The 26,427-nt window shown below is 37.8% G+C and overlaps 1 protein-coding gene and 1 non-coding gene across 3 annotated transcripts in view; one reads left to right on the top strand and one right to left on the bottom strand.

The window, feature by feature from the left end:
* Positions 1-26,427, top strand: part of Ppp2r3a (protein phosphatase 2 regulatory subunit B''alpha) — a 152,404-nt gene that overhangs the window by 33,936 nt on the left and 92,041 nt on the right. Inside the window, exon 2 of one of the 2 annotated variants that reach the window (XM_036192671.1) lies at positions 6,088-8,499. In XM_036192671.1, the coding sequence (XP_036048564.1) occupies positions 6,511-8,499 (1,989 nt within the window). In that variant the 5' untranslated portion in view covers positions 6,088-6,510. Of the gene's footprint in view, positions 1-6,087; positions 8,500-22,543; positions 22,990-26,427 lie in introns of those variants that run through there. The other variant, XM_036192672.1, reaches the window with a different exon arrangement.
* On the bottom strand, positions 2,111-2,239 carry LOC118588133. Its single transcript, XR_004945534.1, has one exon. It is a non-coding gene; the product is annotated as a small nucleolar RNA SNORA24 (small nucleolar RNA).

The following is a 26,427-nucleotide window of genomic DNA, read 5'->3' as shown; positions in this document are numbered from 1 at the left end:
CAACTTCACAGGCCTTAGGTGTTGTGATATATTGTGTACCCTAATATATTTGTCTGAAGATCAGAGAAACAGAACAGCCAGCCACTAGTTTTTACCTCTACAAAAATCTTCAGTTTATAGAGATTGAGTTTCTGTTTCCTCTCGCCTCATATACCTTACTCTGCACAAACATCACTTCTGGGATTAAAGGCATGTGTGCTTCCCAGTACTGGGATTAAAGGCATGTGCCACCACTGCCTGGCTGTGTTTCCAGTGTGACTTTGAACTCACAGAGATCCAGACAGATCTCTGCCTCTGGAGTGATAGGATTAAGGATGTGTGCCACCACTGTCTAACCTCTATGTCTAATCTAGTGGCTGGCTCTGTCCTTTGATCCTCAGGCAAACTTTATTGGAATACACCATACTTAGGTTTTTTTTTTTTTTTAAACAGTATCATGTAACCCAGGCTAGTCTCAAATTCTCTATGTAGTAAAGGCTAGTCTTGAACTAATCCTCCTGTTTCTACCTCCCAAGTATTAGAATTGCAGGCATGAGCCACCATGCCCAACTTCAAGTTCCATTACCTTTCTATCTTTTTCTTTCTGACCTCTGAGAATCTGCTTCCTCTGTTTAACCCAAAATTATGAATGATCCCTAACTCTGTCCTCAGTCCAGAACTGTCCTCATGTTACATGCTTACCCTGAGTAACTTCTCAGAGCTGCATCTGCACCTGTGATCTTTCTGTTGACTGTGTTCACATTTTATTCAGTTATCATTTTTGGTTGCTCAGTAGGTACCTCCCCATATAATACAAGAACAGTGAAACCATTTTTACCTTTTCTGTGCCCATTCTTCTGTTAGAACTCATTCTCTTCCTGTTATCTGCTGTGCTTTCCTCCCCTTGCCTCATTACCGGTGAATATCCTAAGAATCATTACCGTGGCTTATTCACCATCATTCTCCCAATGCCTGACATAGTAGAAAAAGTATTTTAGGAATAAATTGGAGCAATAACACTTATTAAGCATTTCTTTTGTCCTGGGTGTTATAGATAGCCTAGTATATGTGAGATACCCTAATTTTAATCCCTAGCACTGAAAAAAACTGGGAAATCACATAAATATATTTCAATTAATGAATGGGTAAACAAAAAGTGGTATGATACTACTCAGCAATAATAAGGAATACCTTGTCATACATGATAATGTGAGATACTGAGAGAAGCCAATCTACATAGTTGTCCAGTTATTTCTTACACTGTGTCTCAAATAGTAAATTGCTGAGTTAAAAAGATATGTATTTACATGTACACATGTACTTTTTAAAGGTTTTTAGATTCATAGGGCCAATCTCTTTCCCAGAAAAATGACAGATTTATACTTCTACTATTAGGCTAAGTGAAGTACCTTGTTCTCCTGGAATGATACATTCCACATGTTGATTTGATAGGTAAAAGTACATTATGGACTTCTTGACAGAATTAGTGCTTTCCTCCCAGACAATGAAGTCAGGTCTTTATGCTAATGCAGGCAGTAAATCTACCCGCTGAGCCATCTCAAAAATGTTCTCTATTAACCATAGGGGTTTTGGAGGACTGAGGACAGATAGAGAGGCAGGAAGTAGTTGGGTGGAGCTAGAGAGGGTCTTGGATTTTGGGATGGAGAAATGAAAAAGATAGGAGGTCACTGGTCACTTCTCTACTGCTTCTCTGATCATTTAGATTCTTACTCTGATATATGACTCCTGAGTTTTCATTGATAAGGAATAATTAGATAAATATATCAGTGCACTATGATTAAAGAGATTTCAGGTTGTTTATACAATCAAGAAGGGGGGGGTGGCTCAGGCCTCTCATTTCAGTATGAGATGGGTTGGTGCAGCCAGAAAATAGGTAATTTAAGACCCACCTGGTATCAAGGAAAACCTGTATGCAGAAAATAAATATTACAAATAAAAACTAAAGACTGGTCCAAAAAAAGTACTTTATTTTAATCTGTACTTCATTGATCACTGGTGAGCCTGCACATTGTTCATTAATAAAGAATCCTGTTTTTCCTAGAAACAGTTGAATAATAGTTTAGGAAAGTATGCCCAATAACCCAGCATCACACACGTTTTTAACAGTGAAGAATGTTACTTGTCTATGTCAGAATCTGATACTAATTGAATGATGGTAGCTTTGTAAATAGCAAGAAGATGATTTTCCATGACTGGGAAAGTAAAATATTTTTTAAAATATAAAATTGTAGCATTAGAGAACAAATCTTCATTTGTCAGTGTTTCTGGTTGAGGTGTGTGGCTTCAGAAATAGTATGAGATGCTTCTGGGCAGGCAGGATAGTACAATTGTACATCTTGAATGTACCAGTAGTTACAGAAGAAAAGGATCAACACTCCCTTCCCCCAAAAAGGAGTGGATGTACAGAAAACGGACGAAATCCGAGTACAGTTCTGTAGCTCATAGTACTAGCATCACTTTCCTGGTTTTGATCATTGGACTGTAGTGATACAATAAAGTGCACTGTTATTACTGGGGGAAACTGAGCAAAGGGATTCACAGAATCTCCATGTACTATTTTTTCAACTTCTGTATGGCTAAAATATTTTACAACTTAAAAAAAAAATCTTTTAATTTAAGTACAATTCAGTTCTTTTGTTACCCTAGCCACATTTGAAGTATCCCCATGTGGCAAACTACAGGCATATCAGATAGTATAAAATATTTCCATCAACTTTGGAAGTTCTGTTGGATAGTATATATTCTTCAATTTATTTCAAATTCTAGTAAACATGAATTTTTCCATGCTACATTATTAACCAGTTGTTTGGTTACTATTTAGGCCTAAGGAAAATATTTTGTCTATTTTCTGAAATTTCTCAAAAAAATGTGTTGTATCCAATAACTGATGGAAGTGGATGCAGAGATCCCTCGGCCAGGCCCCAGGTGGAGCTCCAGGAGTCCAATTGTCGAGAAAGAGGAGGGACTGTAAGAGCGTGAATTGTTGAGACCAAGATTGGAAAAGCACAGGGACAAATAGCCAAACTAATGGAAACACATGAATTATGAACCAAAGGCTGTGGAGCCCCCAGCTGGATCAGGCCCTCTAGATAAGTGAGACAATTGAATAGCTTGAACTGTTTGGGAGGCACCCAGTCTGTGGTACCAGGACCTGTCCTTAGTGCATGAGCTGGCTGTTTGGAACCTTAGGCTTACACAGGGACACTTTGCTCAGCCTGGAAGGAGGGGACTGGACCTGCCTGTACTGAATCCACCAGGTTTAAATGAATCCCCAGGGGAGTCTTGGCCCTGGAGGAGATGGGAATGGAGGGGAGAGGCTGGGGGGAAGGTGGGGGCAGGTGCGGGAGTGGGGAGGACAGGGGAACCCATGGCTGATGTGTAAAATTAAAACACAAATATAATAAATAACAACAACAAAATTTTAAAAAGGTAATCCCTTCCATTGCTGTGTTTAGCTTTTGTTCCATGACACTTTTTTATGGTTGGGATACTTCATAGTTTTTCTTAATTACTGGACACCTCTGTTACTATGGAACTTCTTTCTGCATCAGCTCTATCCAATCTGAATATATATAGTTTTATATAAGCCACCTGAAATGCTGAAGACAAGTTGAGGATGAGGCAATAGGTAGTTCAAAATTCCATTCACACAGCAACTAATTTAAGACACAGAGAAAGAAAAATAGGGTTAGGGAGCAAAGTATGATGGCATACTCCTGTAATCCCAGCACTTGAGAGGCAGAGGCAGGAGAACTGCTGCAAGTTGGAAGCCAGCCAGGGCTACACAGTGAGACCCATTCAGATCCACCTGAAGATAACCATGAAGAGAAAAGTGATAGAATATTAGAATTAACATTTATATCTTCCATGTGGAAAATCCAAGCATCATGATGATATCAATGTCCCTTCCAAATGATAAATTTATTATAATTGTATTTAAATTATAGGAAAATTTCTTGAAATTGACAGTTCAACAGTTTATTTAGAATACAATCAAAGAATATTTAGAAGATAAAGAATCAGAAATTAGGGATGTGGGGTGTATCTCAAGTTATCAAAACTTTAATATTAATTATGGTATAGTACTGGTACAAAAACAGTGACCTTAGATCCAAACAACCAGCAGTTAATACTGTAACCACCATGGAATTTCAACACAAGAAAGGTTTCTTTCAGGACATGGTAGTGAATGTCTATAATCCCAGCACACAGGAGACCAAGACAGAGAAGTTTGAGGCCAGCTTATACTACATAGAAAGACACTGTCTCAGAACAACTATTCTTTTACATTAGTTGTTTCTATAGTCACTAAATTCCCAATACCTGAATAAGTAAAGGATAATAATAGTCTACCAAAAACAAATAAATGAAGTACAGTAGTTTTATAGGATTAAAAAATAAAATATGAACACATTTTTTTGTTTTTAAATGGGTAAAGATTTTTATTATTAAAATGTCAGTAGTGCTGGGCGTATTGGAGCATGCCTTTAATGCCAGCACTCAGAAGGCAGAAACATTTAGATTTCTGTGAGTTCAATGCCAGCCCAGTCTACATATCATGTTCCATTCTAACCATGGCTACATAGTAACACCCTGTCTCAAAACAAACAATCACCAATGACAGTGATGATCCCATGAAATTTATATTCTCCTTCACTGCTATATTTATCTTTTCTATCATTGCCTTAATGCACTGTTCTTGATTCATCTCTATTACACATTCTGTGGTTCAGCAAATCATGTTGGCTATACCTTTGAAATAGATACATCTAAACATCTGCTGCACTGTTACTATCTTGGGCCTAACTTCCCAGCATTCCTGCCTGGCCACTTGCAATCCTGTTTATTTCCCTGTTTCTTTCTTTGTCTTCTATGTGCCTGAAAGCAACGTCCAAAATCATCCGTTTAAAATGTGACTCTTGTTGGGTCATTTCTCCATTCACTATTGTCAGTTGTGTCCTGGTGTTCTCTGAGGTAAAACAATGCCATTATAGAAGTCTATGGCTCATGCCTGATTAGACTCCACCTTTCCTTTCTGACTTTACCTCTTATACTGTTCTTGCTTTCTGTGCTTCAGCCACATTAATCTCCTTATCAGTGTAGTAAATCAAATATGATCCCAACTCAGGACCTTTGTACTTAAGATTTAACTGCCTGATATGATTTACCTGGTAATACCTTTTAAGCCTGCTCCCTCTTCTTTGTTCAGCTGTTAATAAAGTTGCCACTGATTTCTCTTTTTTAAACACCCTTATATTTTTCTGAATCCTTACCCTGATTGATTTTCCCCACAACACATATCTAATGAATTGTATGTTTATTTATATGTTACTCTTTTTCCAACTAGATTTTCACCTCAGTAAGGTCAAGGCTGTTTTGTTGTTGTTGTTGTTGACTGCCATAACCCCCAGCACTTAGAGCCAATGATATAGTAGGCATTTTGTGTTTTGTGATTAAATAGCATTGACAGAATGTTTTTGGAAAGTTACTACTGTAGATTTTACAAGCTGTTTTTTAAGTAAGGATAATTAAAGAAATATACATGAAGCAGGGTCCAAGAATACGGAACCAACAGCAGTAATGAAGGTTGTTTTTCTGTGTGTGAGAACAGAGAAGATGATAGGAGAATAATTCCCAACTGTAGAGGAACTTTCAAAATTAGGAGTAGGCCCCAAGTGCTGGCAGGCTTTGAGAAGAGTCTAGGTTGACAGAAGCAGAAGGTTGGTGCAGGGAGCAGTAGAAAATGTAGAGATAGGTAGCTTAGAAACATCAGAGGGCTTGAAAGTTGATCAGAAAACTATTCTTAATCCATGAAGAGAACAAACAATAGTGTTCATTCTTGAGCCGTGAAGATGAGACAACTGTCTAGAGATAAGCTTGTTACTGTCATATACAAAGGCAAGAAGAGTAATATAGGAGTTATCAGTTAGGCATATACAAGAAAGCAGAATTGTACTACTTAAAGTCCTGAGTATAGAATGTGAGGAAACAAAGACCTGTATTAAATATCAACCGCAAGATATATGATGGAGAATAGAGATAATTGATTAACTGCATGTGTTTAATTATTTTTCTCTTTTATTATAGGTTTCTTGGTTGTTCACAGAAAAAAATGGATCACTTAAGGATTTGGGGGACTCAGCTATCACAATACTCCTGTACCACCAACTAAGATTTATATGACAGTTTATGGTAATAAATTTTCATAATATAGAACCACTGAAGAATTAAAAGAAGATATTCTTTCATAAAAATAATACTATAATATCAAGTTACTAAATAAAACTAAAATATATAATATTTAAATTATTAGACTTACTAATATAAGCATACATGTGCAGCAGCTACTGTATACTGTTACCAAACCTCAAATATAAAGATTTCCTTTCATGGAAAAATTACTATATTTTGCAAGAAGCCACTGAACATTGTCATTAAATATTTTTTCAGCGAAGTGTCATTTCAAGAAACAAAGTCTATAAAGTCCTACCACTAAGTGAATTAGATATTATGGCAGCAACTTACAGACTTGTAGTTAGCACCGTGAACCATTATAGTAGTGTGCTGATAGACCGGCGTTTTGAACAAGCCATACATTATTGCACTGGAACCTGCCACACCTTCACACATGGAGTAGACTGCATTGTGGTGCATCATAGTGTTTGTGCAGACCTCTTGCATATCCCTGTGTCTCAGTTTAAAGATGTAGATCTGAACAATGCGTTTTTGCCCCATGAAAATGGGCTTTCCTCTGCTGAAGACTATCACCATCAGGCCCTAACAGGCATACCCAGGGCCAAGAAAGCATCTACATTTCAGAATACCTGTAACTTAAAGGATATTGCAGGAGAAGCAATCAGCTTTGCCAGTGGGAAAATAAAAGAATTTTCCCTTGAAAGACTCAGAAATTCAAACCATGCAGCTTACAAAAAAGGAAGAAAAGTTAAATCTGACTCATTTAATAGGAGGTCAGTTGATTTTGACCTACTCTGTGGCCATTATAATGATGGGACCTCTCCATCCTTTGGTTTACTCCGGAGTTCCTCAGTTGAGGAAAAATCTTTATCTCAAAGAAATTCATTTGATACAAACCTGACTTCCATGCTTCTTCAGAACTTTTCTGAAGAAGACCTAGTTACTCAGATTTTGGAAAAACATAAAATAGATCATTTTTCTTCTGGGACAGATATAAAAATGTGCTTGGACATCTTACTGAAATGTTCTGAAGATTTGAAAAAATGTACAGACATCATAAAACAATGCATAAAGAAAAAGTCAGGAGCTAGCATCAATGAAGGAAATGGCAATGATGCAATTTCTAACTCTGAAACTGTCTATATGAATGTCATGACCAGGCTAGCATACTACCTGAGAAAGTTACCATTTGAATTTATGCAATCTGGGAATAATGAGACCATAGATTTAACAGAACTTGTCAGTAATATACCTAACTTACAACTGACTCCATTCTCCCCAATATATGGGACTGAACAGCCCCCTAAATATGAAGATGTTGTCCACCTGTCAGTCCTTGACTCTGGACAGTTTCAGACTGTTGAATTGCAAGATGACAAGCATAATTTTAAACAAGCAGACACTGTAAAAGCCACTCCAAACATCACAAATTCCTTGTGTAGCTTGGAGGTAAACAATCCTGAAACTCTAAAACCTGTGCAGCTTCAATCGCCGTCATTAACAGTGAACGCTCTAGAGAATGTTTCTTCTGGTAACTTAATAGAAACTCTTTATATTGAAGAAGAATCAGATGGAAAGAAGTCATTATTAGATAAAGGACAAAAAACAGAGAACGGACAAGGTCAAGGTCTGCTAAAGGTAAATGAACATAAAGAATTTTCAGACCATGATACTCATCTTAAAAAATGTCCTGCCTCAGTGCAAAATGAAATTGGTAAGATATTTGAAAAGCCAACGATGGTTCATCCACCTAAGGAAGAATCTAAATTAGAAGTTCCTACCATTGAACTAAAAGGCCAGAGACACTTTATGAATCCTAATAGTCAAGAAGAGATAGACAAACTGTTAATGGATTTGGAATCATTTTCACAGAAGATGGAGACCTCTCTTGGAGAACCACTTGCCAAGGGTAAAAGCATCAGTTCTCTAAATAGTCACAGTCATTTGACTGGTCAAATCCATGAAGATCTTGAGCCTAAACCTATAGTCTCCTCACCTGCAGAAAAAGTCTCACCTTCCTGTCTAACAAGGATTATTGAAAGCAATGGACACAAAATAGAGGAAGAAGACCGAGCCCTCTTACTTCGGATTCTGGAAAGCATTGAAGACTTTGCTCAAGAACTAGTTGAATGCAAATCAGGCAGAGGAAGCCTATCACAAGAAAAGGAAATGATGCAGATTCTACAGGAAACCTTGACAACTTCCTCCCAAGCCAGTCCATCTGCCTGTAGGAGCTCTGTTGGTGAGAAAGCCAAAGATAGTGCTTCAGTTGTTTTAATTCAGCAGACACCAGAGGTGATCAAGGTAAGAGCCAAAAATCATGAGTCCTGAGAATTTTTCAAATACATGCTTTATTGTTTGTAAAGTGTATAAGCTGAAAATAATTTTGTTAGCCTTTTCAAGTTCTATGCTGGGAATGATCTCAGTTCAGTCAAAAAGAAGCAAAGGATTTGAGTTAAGTGGATTGTTTTCATCTGTCCTGTCCATGCACTTCATCTTCCTTCTAGGTTCTGTGACTAACAGAAAGTCACTTAGCCTTAGTATATATCCATGTATATAAAGAATTAATATATTCATGCACAACATGAGCAGTGAAATATGACACTTACATAGAGTAGATAACTTAATATTAATCCTCATCCTTCCCAGGTAACCAAGAAACCAGTCCTTCACATATGTGCATGATTCTGTAAGGTGAAGGATAGGGTACAAAAGACAAAAGAGCCTGAATTTATTTTATTTTATTTATTTATTTATTTTGGTTTTCTGAGACAGGATTTCTCTGTGTAGCCTTGGCTGTCCTTGGACTCACAGAGATCCACCTGCTTCTGCCTCCCAAGTGGTAGGATTAAAGGCATGTGCCACCACTGCCCAGCTAGATCCTGATTCTTACTTAAAGAGCTGAAAATCTAGCTGATGAGACAAAATTAATGTTCCTGAACAGTATTTAATCATGTAAACAAAGAACTGTCAGTGCAGCAGGCCTTCAAAGAAAGCATGTATGTGAGGTTTGTTTCTCTGTGCAGGTAAGAATAAATAACAATCCAGAACCAAAGACATGTTTTCCAAAGGTTTTTCACTTTACCTCTAATTACTTTACTGATTGTGAACACTTGGAGAAAGACAATTATCTAGCCATTTGTGTAGATGAGTTTGTCTTGAAGCAAGCTTCTTCTTTCTCAGAACATCCAGGGGTTAAGCAAGGGACTCTGCCATTCCTCTTAAGGACTCAGTTTGAAGCCTCCATTGTAGCCTATTCTACAACCTGGAATATATAGAATATGTAGCCTGTGAGTTCACTAAGAAGAAAAAAATAATGGTGTTTTAACTATCTGTCCCAAATATGACAGACTTCAATTTGACTCATAATCTACTCCTGACCAAAAGTCCATGACACATAAAAAAGCAAATCAACTATTTGCTATCTACTATATGGAGGTTATAAATGTCAGCATGTATTCATTCACAGATATAAAGCCAAATTAGTATAATAAGTTATAAAATATATGAATTATCTTGAAATGCATAATAAATTTGTTCTAAAAAAAGGAGGAATTACAGGGATACAACAATTACAATGTTCAGAAAAATAGCCATGGAGAAGGGGAAAAGGTACAACCAGGGAAAATGGGCAGAAAGCCTCAGTAGTTTATGTGATGTCATCTTTCTACTCTGGGTGGTAAGTAGTTTCTCGTGTTACTTATGCCATTTGTATATTCCTAAACATTATGTAATTTTTAAAAGTTGAATTTTAGAGATGCCAAGTTAAAAAATAAAGGCATACTGGCTTGTGCCTTTAATCCAGCACTCAGGAGGCAGAGTCTGGTGAACTCTGTGAGTTCAAGGCCAGCCTGATCTACATAATGAGTTCCAGGGCAACCAGAGATACATAGTCAGACCCTGTTCTGAAATAAATAAATCAATAAATCAGGGCAACCAGAGATACATAGTCAGACCCTGTTCTGAAATAAATAAGTCAATAAATGAATGAATGAATAGTTAAATTTTATTTTAGCCTTATTAAAATTTTTGTTTGAGGGCAAGATGAGTCAGAGAGTCAAGGCACTTTCCATGCAAGACTTCGTTCAATCCCTGGGTCCCAGGGAAAGGAGAGAACTAACTCCACAAGTTGTCCTCTGACACCTGCACACATGTGCACACACAGACACATCATGCATTCACATACACAATAATAATATATAATTTTAAAAGATTTTTAATTTTTTGTTTACTTTTGAGACAAGGTCTCATTATATAGCCTCAGCTGGCCTGGAAATTACTATGTAAACCATGGTGGCCTGGAACTCATAGATTCTACCTGCCTCTGCCTCCTGAGTGCTGGGATTACAGACCATGCTATATCACCCAGCAAGGTTTTAATTTTAAATGTGCATGTATGTACATGTTATTACAGTGCCTGCAGAAGCCAGAAGAGACTGTTGGCTCTGTTGGAGTTGGAGTTACAGGCAGTTGTAAGCTGCTCAATGTCAATGCTGGGCACTAAACTTGAATCCTCTGGGAAAGTGTATGCATTCTTAATTACTGAGCCATCTATCCAGCCCAATATATAATTTTTAAAACTTCATTTGTTCTGGGCATTGTGGTCCAGTTTTTTAATCTCAGAATTAGGAGGTAGAAGCAAGAGAACCATGAGTTCAAGGCCAGTGTGGAAGACTAACCTGAACTCCCCAAAAGGCCTTGTCTCAAGAAGACAAGGGCTATGGATATAGTTCAGTGATAGAGAACACTCACCTATCATGTAATACCCAACAGCAGTGGGGCATGAGGGAGATTATTTAATAAAACAAAGTGAACTGTGATGAGATGAAAATGTCTACCTGGAACAGATTTATGGCCATTGTTCTGTGTACTTTAGTTGCCAGAAACATTACATTTTAAAACAGTATAGTACATACTTAGTTGTTAAATGATGATTTTGCTCAGGTGTTCACTGAACATTTATGGAAACTCTGGATCTCATTTGTTGATTCACAGATGTCAATAATGTTAGTTTTAGAGAAAAAGCCCAACTCACAGTTCCAAGACCTGGTCTATCCACTATTTCCAGAATTCAATTCAAGAGATGACAGTGGTGAAGAGAGGAAGGAATTTTCATAAAGCACTGTGGCCATCCCAGGAGAAAGAGGACAGCGACCTAAGACCTGTCCTCAGCGAATTGACAGAGCTTTCACATTTCCAGAAAAGAGAACAGAGGCAAAGGTTAAAGGTTCACATAACTGAGGGTTTGAACAGCTTGGCAAAGCAAACAGTCTTGGGTAATCCATGGTCAAGATATGCTTTTGGGTCACAAGGAAAGTTGCTGTTGTCTGTGGGGTATTTCCAGTTTTTCTCATGGGATATTTATCTATCAGATCATTTCCTCCTGCATACAAGGTGATTGCAGGAAAACCAAGGCGGAATTAATTCTTTTGGGTTTAGAGCAAAGACTGGAGATGTCCAGATACTACATCCAGTCTTAGTTACTCTTATTTGGTGTATTGGGGGTGGGAGAGGATTAGCAGCTTCAGATAGACATTCTTTAAATGACTGACACATCTATGTTCAGAGTTGAGCAGGAATCTGACCCAAATTTTAGTGTATAGGTGCAGAAGAACACCAAGTTTTTAATCTTTCTTTGTGTCATACCCACCCAAATGAAGAGCCAGTGATTTTTGCAAGCATAGTCTCTAAGTTCCTATTACAATATCTTTAGTTAAGTTGGGTCATCACTGGGAGAGAAACTGAATAAATTCATTAGAAAAGTTTAAAAAAAAAAGTCTTCATATTCAAGGCAATACTGACATGCTTAACATGTTATAAAGGACAAAAAAAATACCTATGTAGTAACCTCAGAATGTTAATGATTTCCTAAGAGCTACAGTTATTGTAAGCTAAGCTTGCTAAGACATTTGGATATATTTTTTTCAATAATCTGCCTACTGAGTGGAAAATGTCCACCCTCTCTGATGACCTATTATAATTTCTCACAACCATTATAACCAGAAACTTATTGTGGTACCACATTTTGAATGGTGTTAAGCTTTCTTCCTACATTGTCTCCTATGGAAAAAATGAGACAATTAGAGAGTGGGTCCCTGATAATACTCCCAGTCTTGGCAGTAGCTCCCTGGTGACATTCTCAATCTAACTCAGCAGCTAACAATGCCACACCACGTACTGAATGAGCTCCCTAAGGTTTTTGTTTTGTTTACAAATGTGAGCTGAAATTGGAATGTGATTTAAAATATCATCTCCCAACAGTCTTTTAAATAAATTTCTATATCAAAAAATAGAGTAAAATTTGATGATATTTGCTTGATAAAAGTTGAAAAATATTAATGAAAGTTAAAGAGACAAATAATATGAGATGTTTCATACAGGAAGATGGCTTTGTGCAAGAGGCCATATCTCCGTGCTTTAATGATTGTCCTTTCTCATTTCATCTTCTTCCCTTTGTTACTGGAATCTTTTTGGTTTTTTTGAGACAGGGTTTCTCTGTGTAGCTTTGCGTCTTTCCTGGAACTCGCTTTGGAGACCAGGCTGGCCTCGAACTCACAGAGATCTGCCTGGCTCTGCCTCCCAAGTGCTGGGATTAAAGGCATGCGCCACCACCACCCGGCCTGTTACTGGAATCTTAATTGGTCTTATAATAAAAACCCAGAGCCAGATAATGGGGTAAATGCTGAAAGATCAAAGAGACAAAGGAACAAGCCACTAGAGAAACTTCTCACCATTACCAAATGCTCAGGCTGACAGGGAGGTGAGATCCTGTCTCCACAAATCCTCAGATTGAATGCCTCTGAGTCCTCAGCCAAAGGGCTCAGTCTCTGTCTCATCCCACCTTATATGCCTTTCTCTGCCCAGCCATTCCAATTCCTGTCTCAACCTTCCTAGTGGCAGGATTAATGGCATGTGTGCTTCCCAAATACTGGGAGCAAAGGCATGAGATCCCAAGTGCTGGGATTAAAAGTGTGTGTCACCACTGCCTGGCTTCTATGTTTAATCTAGTCGCTGGCTCTGTCTTCTGATCTTCAGGCAAATTTTATTTGTTAGAGTACAAACAAAACATTACCACATCCCATGAATTGTTTTAAGACAGGAATTGGCTGCCTTTTTCTATGAAATACCAGATAGTAAATATTTTAGACTTTGTATGTCATAGAATTAATGTTATCTTTTGTGTGTGTGCATGCAAGAATGTGTGTGTGTTTGTGTATGTTTGCACTTAAACAATCCCTTAAAAGTGTTAAACTAGGGTCTGGCAAGATGATTCACTTGCAAAGAGTGTTTCCTGTGCAACTATGAGGACCTCAGTTTGAATCTCTAGCACCTACATAAAAAACCTGGCATGACAATATATATCTATAATCAAAGTGTTGTGGGGCAGAGACCAGCAGATCCTAGGAGCTTACTAGCCTGCGAGCCTTGTCAAAATGGTGAGCTTAAGGTCTGAGAGATACCTTGTCTCAAGAGAATAAAGGAGAATAATAGAGTAAGACACTTGTCATCCTCCTTTGCCCTTCCACATATGCTCACATGTGTATACACAAGCAAACACCACATGTACACATATACCACACACAGAAAATGTTAGACTAGTCTTAGAGCCAACACTTAGAAAAACAAGCACCAAACTAGATTTAGCCATGGACTACAGTTTGCCAGCTCTTGTTTTAAGCAAATAGAAACGTGTGGTGAGTTATATAAAAAGTGCTCTTATCACCCTCTTCTTAGCTTTGTTTTTTACAGTATTTGTTTCAGATTTTTGCGTTAGTGGCTTTTGTTTGTAATAGGTTTTTCTGTCCCCCTCCCCCATAGGTTTTTCTGCCACCACAGTAAGCTAGATCAAGCAGAACTGAAAAAGTATAACAACAGGTTTATTTGAGCAAAACAATTCCCAGGCAAGTTCTCCAGTCCCAGAGATCAAGGCTGGAGAAGCTGCTCCCACAAATGAAAGCAGGGAAACTTTATAGGTTGTAGGCTAGGAGTGATGATGTGTCTGCCACAAGCTGGGTTTGTGCCCAAGTATGGTCAAAAGCTGAGTGCTTTAGGCAGTGACTTAGGCATGCGCAGTTTCAGAGAGTGGGGTTTGGAGAGAGAGACAGGAATGGGGCAAGCTGGAGGTTCCATCTGAACAGTTTGGTTTGGTTTGGTTATTCATTTTGTTATTGTTTATTGGTTTCAAGACATGATCCGTCTTAAATGCCTTCTGTTGCCCACGGAGGCCTTGAACTTGCAATCCTCCTTCACCAGCTTCCCAGACAGTTGCAGTTATAGGTCTGTCATGAGGCTTGTCTGCCTTAATGTTTCCATTAGCATCTTGATCTTACAAAAATTTTCTTAGATACAGTGAAACCCTCCTCATTAGTTTCTCCTTTTTCTAGAAGTTTCTACTATTCTGAGATTGTTTATCTACTGCTGTAAGCTTTTTTTAAATTTTGTTTTGTTGGTTTATTTATTTTCTTGCACAAGATAGGCAGGTCTCTACTGATAAGCTTCCTTCTGAGCCCTTGTTTTCTTTTTGTTTTGTTTCAGGACAGTTTTGCTGCGTATCTCAGTCTGGTCTGGAACTTGCTGTGCTTATGTCTTAGTCTCTTAAGGATTAAGATTATAGATATGTGCCACCACAGTTGGCCTATGATTTTTTTTAAGAACTGTTTTAAAATTATGTCCTTTTTGTTGTTTTTATTGTTTTAGACATCTGAAAAACTACCAGTTACTGAAAACATTTTAATTAATGGGCATGTAGGCATTATTTTTATATGACACTGATGATGATACATTAAAAAAAAAAAAGATTTGACTTGACAGTATTACATATCATTAATATTTTAATATGTATTCAAAATAATTTCCCAAAAGTAAGCAGTATGTGTTGACCAGATAAAAATAAAATCCAAGCTGCTGTTGTGAGAGGAAGCCAAAAAGAAAATACTTAGAGGATATTCAGAAATTGGATACTGGCCTAGACCAAGGTCAGCGTCTAAGGCCTTTGAGCCAAATCTACCCTGCTGATGCCAGGACCATACCCACACCTGCTCATTGAATGATCTATGGGCTGCTTTTGTGTTCTACCTGCTAATCTGAGTAGTTGTGATAGAGATCTTAAAGCCTGAAGTATTTATTTACTACATGGGCATTTATGAAATAGTTTGCTGACTCCTATCCAGATAGCATTTCATACTAAATCAACAAAGCAGAGTTTTGATAAGGTTCAGTGTCCTGTTTTGTTGGGTGCATTTAAAGTCCTGGAAACATCATTAAAGATCAATAACCAAAACTACCCATGGATTATGACATCCAAACAGTGTACATTTAAAAAGTAAATAAAACTGGATGTGGTAATGTGCTACTGTAATCCCAGCAACTTTAGAGGCTGAGACAGGGGAAACACTTTTTAAAAGGTAATCTTTGCCTACGATAAACACAGATAGCTGTTTTCCCTAATCATCTTTATTAATGACTTACCTCTGAAAACTAGATTTTTCTTTCTCTTTGTTTGGTTGTTTGTCCCATCTATCAACTTCTTTTTTCTTATCTTTTTGGAAAGCTTTCTTACAGTGTCACTCATTTTTCACACAGTCATTGGCTAACTAACACATGACACTTGAAGATATGCTTTTATATAAAGCCTCTATATGACAGGAAGTAATTTTGTAGGTTCAAGAATATCTGATACATGCAGATGGGTATTCAAGTGAGTCAAATACATCTAAGAACAGTTTGTAGAGGAGGGAAAGAGTGATAAGCTAAGGTCCCCAAAGGTTCCATAATTATGAATGAATGTATTACTGTGCCGAGGCCATATTTTAATATGGGGGGGGGATAATGGAATGATTTTATAAAAAGTAAACACTAAAAAGTTATACTCACTTAGATGATACTTCATCTGTGTGTGTGTGTGTGTGTGTGTGTGTGTGTGAGAGAGAGAGAGAGAGAGAGAGAGAGAGAGAGAGAGAGAGAGAGAGAGAGAAGGGGGAGAATGTGCATGTGTAGGCCAGAGGTCAGCATGTTGTATCTTTTTAAAAAATCTCTTTCCACCTTATTTTTAAGATGCGATCTCACTGAACCAAGAGCTTACTGATTAGATTTGCTGGCTAGTGAGTTCTAGGGATCCACCTGTCTCCACACCCCACCCCTCCACCCCACCTAGCACTAGTATAGCAGACATACCACTATGTCCAATGTCCAGCTTTTATGTGGGTGCTAGAGATCTGAGCTCAGGTTCTCATACTTACACTACAGGAACTTTACTGGTAGAACTATCTCCCCAGTCCCACTAAATCATACCTTAATACTGTTCTGTTGCCACTAGCAGATGTCATTACAGTCCTTATGGGCCTCTTCAGCTTAATGGGGAAATAGCATATTCATCATAACTCAAAGGTTAAAAAATAAACCCTAACCTCCTTTTATAAACGTTTGTTTTAATTTAATTTTAGTAAAAGTGTCAAAACTGGGGCTGGAGAGATGACTCAGAGGTTAAGAGCACCAAGTGCTCTTCCAGAGGTCCTGAATTCAATTCCCAGCAACCACTTGGTGGCTCACAACCATCTGTAATGAGATCTGGTGCCCTCTTCTGGTGTGCAGTAATACATGCAAGCAGAATACTGTAAACATAATAAATAAACAACATAACAAATAAATAAATATTTTTTAAATGTCAAAACTGTAAATCTAATGAAATCTGACAATTTACCATGCCTAGATTAGAAAAATGCATACAGTCAGGCTGAGGAGGTTGCTCAATGGTTGTCTAGTGTGCCCATTCCTAGCACCAAAAGGAAAAAGGGAGAGGGCAAGTACAAGTTAAAATCTTAACATTTTTTAATAATTAGTTTTATAATTTGAAACTATTGTCAACATGTTGCCAAGCACAGATTTCAGTAATGTGGTAAAGATTATTTATAGCTAGCACAGTGGTTTTGTTTCGTTACCCACTGGATGTCAAAACCTAGATCAGTAGCACTTAGTGAGCACTCATGTACTTGTTTGCTTTCTGTTGCTGTAATAAAACACTGAGTCAAACCAACTGGGAAGGAATGGTATTTTTATATCTCACATGTTAGAATCCATCATCAAGGGAGGCCAGGGAAGGAGCTCAAGCAGGAACCTGGAAGGGGCAGCTGAAGCAGAGACCACAGAGGAATGCTGCCTACTGACACACTTTATATACAACCCAGGAACACCTGCCCAAGGATGGCACTACCCACAGTGGGCCATTAATCAAGAAAATGCCCCACAGACTACCTACAAGCCATTCTGATGGAAGCAGTTCTCACTGAGGGTCCCTCATACCAAGTTGACTCTAGATTGTGTGAAGTTGGCAAAATCTAACCTGCACAGCTTACTAGATATTTGAGGTATTAACAGTGTTCAACTTTTTGTTTTGTTTGTTTTTCAAGACAGGGTTTCTCTGTGTAGTTTTGGTGCCTGTCCTGGATCTCGCTCTGTAGACCAGGCTGGCCTTGAACTCACAGAGATCCACCTGGCTCTGCGTCCTGAGTGCTGGGATTAAAGGCGTGTGCCACCACTGACCCGCTAAATTTTTTCTTATAATCCATTTAGGAAAAGAAAAATGATAGAAGTAATTTTTTTCCAAGTATTTCAAAAGATTTTAGTATTACAATCAGGCTTAAACTCCTGAAGGTATTTCCTAATATGCCTGTCTTAAGAAATTACAAAAACTACCTGTATTAATTAATTACAAGCTTATTTTTTCTATACCTTAAGTCTCCCTACTTCATAAAAATTGCAAGTTAGATTCAGACGTTTGAATAAGAGTCCTTCTATTTTTCCCTGAGAGTCCCAGAAAACAATAATGACTTTAGGCTAAAAGTGAGGCTGCATCTCTCACAGATCCACTTTGAAAGACCACAGTGCTTTGACACCCGTATAGCTCCACCTATTCTTGTTTCACGGTGTAATGCTTGTTATTATTAGTACATTCTTGACCGCCATTTCCAGCCCTCTGTCTTGATGCATGTGAATTTAATTCTCATCCCAAATCCCTGAGATCTGTTATCCCCTATCTGAGCATTTATGTGCAGTTCATGGTTGATGGGTGAAAGAGAAAGATTTTTGCAGTGGTGTAGCTACCAATAATGTGCTCATACTCCTACAAACAAATCCTAGGCTGGATGTGGTGGTGGTGTACACCTTTAATCCCAGCACTCTGTATTAGTTCAAGGCCAGCCAGAGCTACCCAGTAAACCCCTATGTTTAAAAAAAAAAAAAATTTTTTTTTCACTTTTAACCATTTTGCTTCCTCTCCACCTCCTTCATTCCTTCCTGCATATGTTTAATGTATGAATGAAATGGAAACCTTCTATTCCTTTGTTGGTGGTGGGGCTTTGTTTGTTTTGAAATAGGGTCTTACTCAGTTACCCAGGCTTTGAACTTACATAGCACAGGCAGGCCTCAAACTTGTAGTCCTCTTGCTTCAGCCTCCTAGTAGCTGGAACTACACACATGTCCTACCATGTACAAGTTAATTTAATGTTTAATTTTCCCCAAAAACAACCAGCTTCCTGTTGTTATTCAACAGTGTAGTCCTGATTGTAGTCCACAGTCTCCTCTATTGTGTAGCTTCTCTACTCTGGTGTCTTCTAAGCAAAATCCTTTTGTACTACCCTCTGCTGTCTTTCTGCAATTGCTTCCAACACCACAACTGTTCACTCTTCAAACTACTAAGCTGGTTTCCTGGCCTCGCAGTATTGTGTTTCTGTTACTCAGATTTGTGCAGTCTTTGCTGCCTGGATTATCCCAACTAGCTTTTCTAGTCCTTGGCTGCACAGCGTTATCTTGGCCTCTATAACTACATTCAGCTTCTGCTAGTGAGTGACTAAATTACCGTGTGTACACAATAAAGGCTTGGCTTATTTTGGCATAACACACTGTTGATAAGCAACAAACACCATTTTGGTGGGGGGTTTTGTTTGTTTTTATTTTGTTCTTATTTTTTTGTTTTTGTTTTGCACGCACACATTTGTGAGTGAGTGTGTGTGTGTGTGTGTGCACGTGTGCGCGTGCGTGCGTGCGTGCGTGCGTGTGCGCATGTGTACATGCTTTTTCCAGTCCCAGAGATTTTCCAGTTCAGGGCCCTGTGCCTTCTAGGTAAGTACTCTCCACTAAGCCACAACTGCAGCCTCTAGCATAGCACATTGTATATACAATACTGTTTGGAATTAATACATAAATCAAAATAAGAGATTTAGTTTTTCAGTCAGTCTTCAAATTTTTTTAAGAAACCCATTCATAAAACATTGCCCAGAGCTGACTCTTTCCAGAGATAATTAAGGTTATATATCACTGTCTTCCTTTTCAAAGGGAGATCAGAGAAGTACAAGATTTAGAAAATTGTTTTAAAAACAATTCTGAGTTTCAGACTAAGCTTTTACAGAATGAATTCTATAAGACAGAATGTGTGGGCCTCACATACAATTTTATTCCCTTTTTCCTTACAAGTCATACCTTCCTTTGATGCACATCTTGTTCCTCCAAGCTTAGAACTGCTCTCCTGGGTTCCATAGATCCTTTTATGACATGGGGAGGGAGCATCTTTTCTTGCTTGAGATAGTAGAGGCTATCTCAAAAGAAAAGCTTTATTTTTAGGGTCTTAGCCACAAGGCCATCCTCTCTTGCATATGCCTCTGCAAGGAAACCCACAAAGCTCAGCTTAGGCACTTGTCCCTCCGTACGTCCTCCTCTGGTCATTCTCAACCTTCCTGGCACTACAATCCTTTAATATAGTTCCTTGTGTTGTGGGGACCCCAGCCATAAAATTGTTTTCATTGCTATTTTATAACTGCAATTTTGCTACTGTTATGAATTGTAATGTAAATATCTGTGTTTTCTAGTCTTAGACGACCCCTGTGAAAGGGTCTTTTGACCCCCAAAGGTGTCGTGACTCACAACTTGAGAACTGCTGCATCTAGAACAAGCATTTTGGGACAAAAGAAATAATCTTCTGAACTTGAGGTCATCTCTCTTGCTACATGAATGTTCACTACCACATTATTTATAATAGCTCCAAAGTAGAAATGACCTAAATATCCAAACAATTGGCTGTTATTTAACCACTAAATAAAAGGAACAAAGTACTAATATATGCTACTACATGGGAGACATTGAAAAGATGGAAAGTGAAAGAAGCCAGTCACAAAATTATCTCCCTTACCCAAGAATGCTTATTCAGGAGGAATGGTTCACAGGAAAGGAACCCTAGTCTTGGCAGCCAGATCTCCAAATAACAGCTGAAAAACCCAAGGCATCCTCACAACAGAAAGCACTAGTGTCTTTTATTATGTAGTCAAGATCGATTATGATTGTTGTCCTGGCGACCCACAGTACACACATAGTATAGGTAGGACTACCTGTGTCTTCACACAGGCTACTCATGATGAGAAAAGATCACAGAGCTTGTTGATGTCTGGAGTAAAGTCCACTATGCTTGATCTTTCCCAGTAAAGAAGAGGCCACTCTAAAAACAGTGTTCTTCAGTGCTGTATTCCAGGTACACTCCTCCTAAGACAGACTCTCAAGTCCTTACTAAGACCAACCAAATTCCATGCAAACACAAATAAGTAAAAAGCAAATAGGTTCATGCTAGTCTTTCTCTGTCAATAAATTACTGCCCGAGACTAGCTCTTTTCTATGCCCTTAAAGGGCCGTGACTTGTGCCCTATGATTTTTTGTTGTTTTTTTGGAAAACAGTTTTATAAATGAAAATTTGGAGCTTATTTTATCATACAAGAACATACAGAAATGTTTCCTTAAGAACAACAGAGTAACTTTTCCTTGGGAGCTTTAAGCAGCATTGGCCTTTTTTTTTAAGGGGGTGGGGTGAGGACTTAGAGTCTTATCATGTATCCTTGGCTGGCCCAGAACTCACAGACTCATGCCTCTGTCACACCAGGTGCTGAGTGTAATGGCATTTGGCACCACACTTCACCAGCATTTGGACTTTTAAACATTGTTCTTACCTTAAAACATACAAGAAGTAAATGAAATATGTCAATATTTCTTGTCCTTTATTCCAATTCACCATTGTCCTAGGAAGCAAAGTTAGAGAACAAAGAAGCTTCTTCATTATCATCTCCGTTTTTCATGTCCAATACAGCATCTAGTACATAGTGATCATAAAAGTATTTAAATGAGTGAACAACTTACAAATGAACTTGCCCTGGAGAATGTAGACACCACTGGATAATAATTAGTTCATAAAATTTTACAAATATTAACTCTTCAGGTAGTGGTGGCGCATGCCTTTAATCCCAGCACTCGGGAGGCAGAGGCAGGCAGATCTCTGTGAGTTTGAGGCCAGCCTGGGCTACAGAGCGAGATCCAGGACAGGCACCAAAGCTACACAGAGAAACCCTGTCTCAAATCCCGCCCCCCAAAAATTAATTCTTTCACCTGAATGCAATTAAGTCTGATAGTCAGTAGAGAAGCATGAACTATATTTACATATGAAAATGTGTATCTTAAATATTTTAATTTTTTACATTTATTATCAAATATGTATGCACTCACATTTTTAGTTTTGTTATTTATGGTGTTTTTTATGATATTTTATATCTTCTAGAAGTAAAAAATCCTGATTATGAGATTAATTAAAAATAAATAGTGAAATATAAATATGCAGAAGAGAATATTTTGATAATTATAAACATTAAAATAGGGACAGTATTTAATGTGCAGTAAAATGGTGAAATATTTTTATTTCTTTAAAGTTCCTTAAAAGAAGTCATCTCATAATCTCAGGATGTACTGTTAACTGCTTTTTGGTCATCTTGTATGCCCTTGTTTGGTTAAATTTCATTCATTCATGTGTATGTTATTTCTTTGTTAGGATGTTAAGTTGTTCCACTTTCTTAAAAACACTTTTGAATATAAATAATTTTCAAACTATATCCATAAATAAATAAATAAATAAATAAAATATGTCTAATAGCTAAAATAGTCTGCTTTTAAAAACCAACAAATATTTCTGTAAATTATCATTTGAGAATGACCATTTCTGTGATACTTTAAGTGAAGAAATTTAGGGGTATAGAATATTTGCTTCCTCTTCAGATAGTAAATAAAAAGCTATTCTTAAAATAATACTTTTCAAATTTGAAGTTCAGTGTGTTTTGTTTTGTTTTGTTTTTGTAAACAATGTCAAGTAGCAAAAGACAAAAATGCTCCACATAATTTTTTTCACCCTGCTTTGAGGATAAAGTATGTGAATCAGCACCTCTGTGCTGAGTTTCAGAAGTTAGCATTATCTGAGAAGTTGCTATTTTTAGGTTTAGCTGTAATGTTTCTAATTGTGGTGCTGGGAGTAGTGGGTACTTTCTTTCCCAGAAGGCTTTGCATTCTAAACATGTACAGGTCAATTTCACATAACGCTACCAACAAGAAGCAATAGGCCCTTTTACAGGCTGTGTTTCTAACTGGAATATTATGAGCAGGCATTGGGAGTCACAGGCTGTATTTGGGAACCAGCTGCATGTCAGGACAAGCATGGATTGTGGTCCCAGGAGACTGAGAGAACACCATGATTAAATTTAATTTACTTGGGAGATAAGAAGAAAAAAGTATCTTTCTACTGACAAGATTGGCACTGTCTTCGGAAGTGAGCTGACCTCTTGGAAACTAAACATTCACTTTTCAAAGATGATGATCAAGGAAACATCCTTGCGAAGGGACCCGGATTTAAGGGGAGAATTAGCTTTCCTAGCAAGGGGCTGTGATTTTGTTCTCCCATCACGGTTTAAGAAGCGGCTGAAGTCATTTCAGCAGACACAGGTTTGAAATTTGGGTATTTCTTTTAAATATTTTAATTACTAATAAAACCACCTAGTAAACTAACACACAAATAATTCTATTACTCACTTGTACTTGATATTAAGTTAAGGAATTAATCTGTGTTCTCTATTCAGCTATTTGCAGAAAGCTATTTGTAGAGAGATTCCAGCAGGTTTAAAAATAGAGCTTCTGGACCTGGAGTACAGTACTCACATTTTTATCCTGTAGGGAGGGAATCCTGTTTTACAGACAATAAATACAACTTAAAAGGTATTTACAAAGTATACTAAAAAACTATAATTCCTATAAAAAACAATATAAGTTTAAATCAGTAGATCTTGTTAGGATATAGTTATAATTAATATTTGTCTAAAAGAATATGGATCCTGATAATATTTGTAAAAGCAGAGTATTTTTTACTTTATTAGTGTATGTGAACAATGTATGTGAACACAGATGCCATAGCACACATGCCATAGCACACATGTAGAGGTCAGAGAACAACTTTGTAAAGACAGTTCTTGCTTCTACCTTTACGTAGCCCTGAGGATCCAACTCTGGTTACTAGGCTTGTGTGGCAAGTGCCTTTCTTCATCCATTGAACCATCTTGTCAGCTCCCAAAGGTATTTGTATATAGAGACAAAGTGTATGTCTGCAGTAATTGTGGATATGTAGATAATGAAGCATAACAACAATTTCTTCTGAATTTTAAATCAATGCCTTCCCCTAGCAAGCTGAGACTGCCTGTACTCTTAGGGCCAATATCTGTGTTGTCACACAAGTTGCCTAACATGGGTATAAATCAAGGACTGTACAAATGCTAACAATCCACATTCCATCAAAGAACCAAAATTTCAGTTATTCTGACCAAAAAAAACTTCAAATTTAGGGGGTGAAGTATGTGATTTTTTTTCATGTGTCAAAATGGTCAAATATTGGAACTATTATAGTGACAATATCAGTGAATGTTCAGAGTGACTAAGTAATGTACTGATGCTGAAAAACTGAAATAGAGAATTGAGATACTTTTCCAACTTTGTTATTACTAGTCCTATATTGGATCAAAACAGCTTTATTTAAAGTGAGGAGATGTCAAACTTGCCAGCAAATCACGCAACAATTATAAGTTTCATATCTATGTTTATAAAGTAAGTTTTATTATACTACTTTTAAGGTCTCAATTAGGTGCCTCCTAATGACACAATTGCAGGTAAATTGATAGAGCTGAAAGTTCAGACTAAATGTATCCTTTTTATGTTATTTTTCTTTATTAATTAATGAATTAATAAATACTTGCTTCTTAGTAATTTACTTTGTATTAAGTACACACACACACACACACACACACACACACACACACACACACACACGAGAATAGTATGTCATCAAATGTTTGCCCGTTCAGTTAACTTTAGCAGCCACTATTTGTTCTGAATGTTGTTTTCATCTGTCAGTACAAATGCACAGTTAACATTGAGGGTCTTGCTCTAGACCTCGTGTCCATACCCACTGGCAGCAATGGTCTTAATTCTAATGCCATAATTGCTCTTAAATTAAACCATACTTCTCTGGATATCATACTGCTGAAAATATTTTGAAGGAACAGAATTTTGATGATTGTATACTTATAGTCTCACATGTAACAGGAAATCTAATGGGTAAATGCTGAAAGATTAGAGAGACAAAGGAACAAGCCACTTGCACATCTCACCTCTAGGACTCCTCAGCCTAAAAAGCCTCCAGCTGAAAGACTTTAGTTCCTGTCTCCTCACACCTTATATACCTTTCTCCACCCGCCATACCACTTCCTTCTTAGTGCTGGGTTAAAGGCGTGTGTGCTTCCTAAGCAAAGGCATGAGATCTCAAGTGCTGAGATTAAAGATGTGTGACTGCCAAGTATTAGGATTAAAGGTGTGTGCCACCACTGCATGGCTCTGTTTCTCTCCTAGACTGAGTCAATCTCATGTAGTCCAGGGTGGCTTTGAACTCACAGAGATCCAGACAGATCTCTGCCTCCTGAGTGCTAGGATTAAAGGTATGTGCCACCACTGCCTGGCATCTATGTTTAATCGAGTGGTTTGTTTTGTTCTCTGATCTTCAGGCAAATGTTATTAGGGTACACAATATATCACCACACTCACAAACCTCTTTCTGCACAAAATAACAGAATAGACAGAACACTGATACACAAAATCTAGGTAGAGCCTCTGAAGATCTGCCCTATTTCAGAATGTTAAGAATATTTTCTGGTGCTGCTGACTCATATTTACAGATTTAGCATTAAAGCAAAGAAATGTTTGTTCAGACTAGATTATCACTTTGCTAAATCAAGAGAGGTTTATAAACTTTGGATTGCTTTACAAGTGGACATGATTGTTTATTATTAAACCTAAAGGACTGTGCCAAATTCTGCATCGTGTATAATCTTTTGAGAACCCCACTGTTTGGCTTTGTCACTCATTGCCTTTCAGGAGGACAGATTTGTGCTCAGCACTGTTTGGAACCATTTATATATGTTGGTATTCTATTATTTCCTTAAGTCCTGACAGTCTTGCAAAGAATGGGGGTTGTGATTTCTGTTTATTATTGAAATTCTGGAAGATTGGGTAACTGTTCTGAGGTCACAGACTAGGAAGCCATCACTGTTTACTGTTACGTTTTTTTCATGTTCATTGGCCTCATTTCCTTCAGTGCTGCCCCTTCCTTGACTTTGGCTTTATATGGGACCACTGTCCAAACATTAGGAATGGCAGGGTAATTTTAAAAAGAAAGAACACAAATAATACTTTGTGTTCACAGTAAATTAAAAACAAACAAACAAACAAAAAGCGTAGTTAAGTCTGGGGAGATAGCTCAGTGGTAGAGAACCTGCCTGCCATCCACTAGTACTGGGTGAGACTTCTAACACACACACCCCAAACCTACCTACTCAATAACTGTGTCTGTCTTTCAGATTTTATGTGGCATCTAATACATTGCCATGCTCATGACCCTTGTTAATTGAGAACCCTGTAAACCTTCATGAAACCCTTTTTTCTTTTTTAAAATTTATTTTGGTTTATCAAGGCAGGCTTTCTCAGTGTAGTCCTGGCAATACTGGAACTCGCTCTGTAGAGCAGACTGGCCTTGAACTCAGAGATCTGCCTGACTGCCTCATGAGTGCTAGAATAAAAGGCATGAGCCACCATTGCCAGGAACCTTTTTAAATTTTTTCTGCTAGAATCTCAGAATTGAATTTAGTCTTCATTGGTAAAAATAAACTAAAAAGCTGGGCATACGGGGTTGGTGAGATGGCTCAGCAGTTGGAGCACTTGCTGCTCTTACAGAGGACATGTGCTAGATTCCTAATATCCACATGGCAGCTCACAACCATCTATAACTCCAGTCCCAGTGGATCTAGTGGATCCAGTCCCAGTTAAGTTTATATCTTAGGGAAG

Source organism: Onychomys torridus, chromosome 7, assembly GCF_903995425.1.
Source record: "Onychomys torridus chromosome 7, mOncTor1.1, whole genome shotgun sequence".
Classification (NCBI taxonomy): Eukaryota; Metazoa; Chordata; class Mammalia; order Rodentia; family Cricetidae; genus Onychomys; species Onychomys torridus.
Note: the sequence above shows the minus strand (reverse complement) of the source record. Positions and strands in the feature narration are given on the sequence as shown.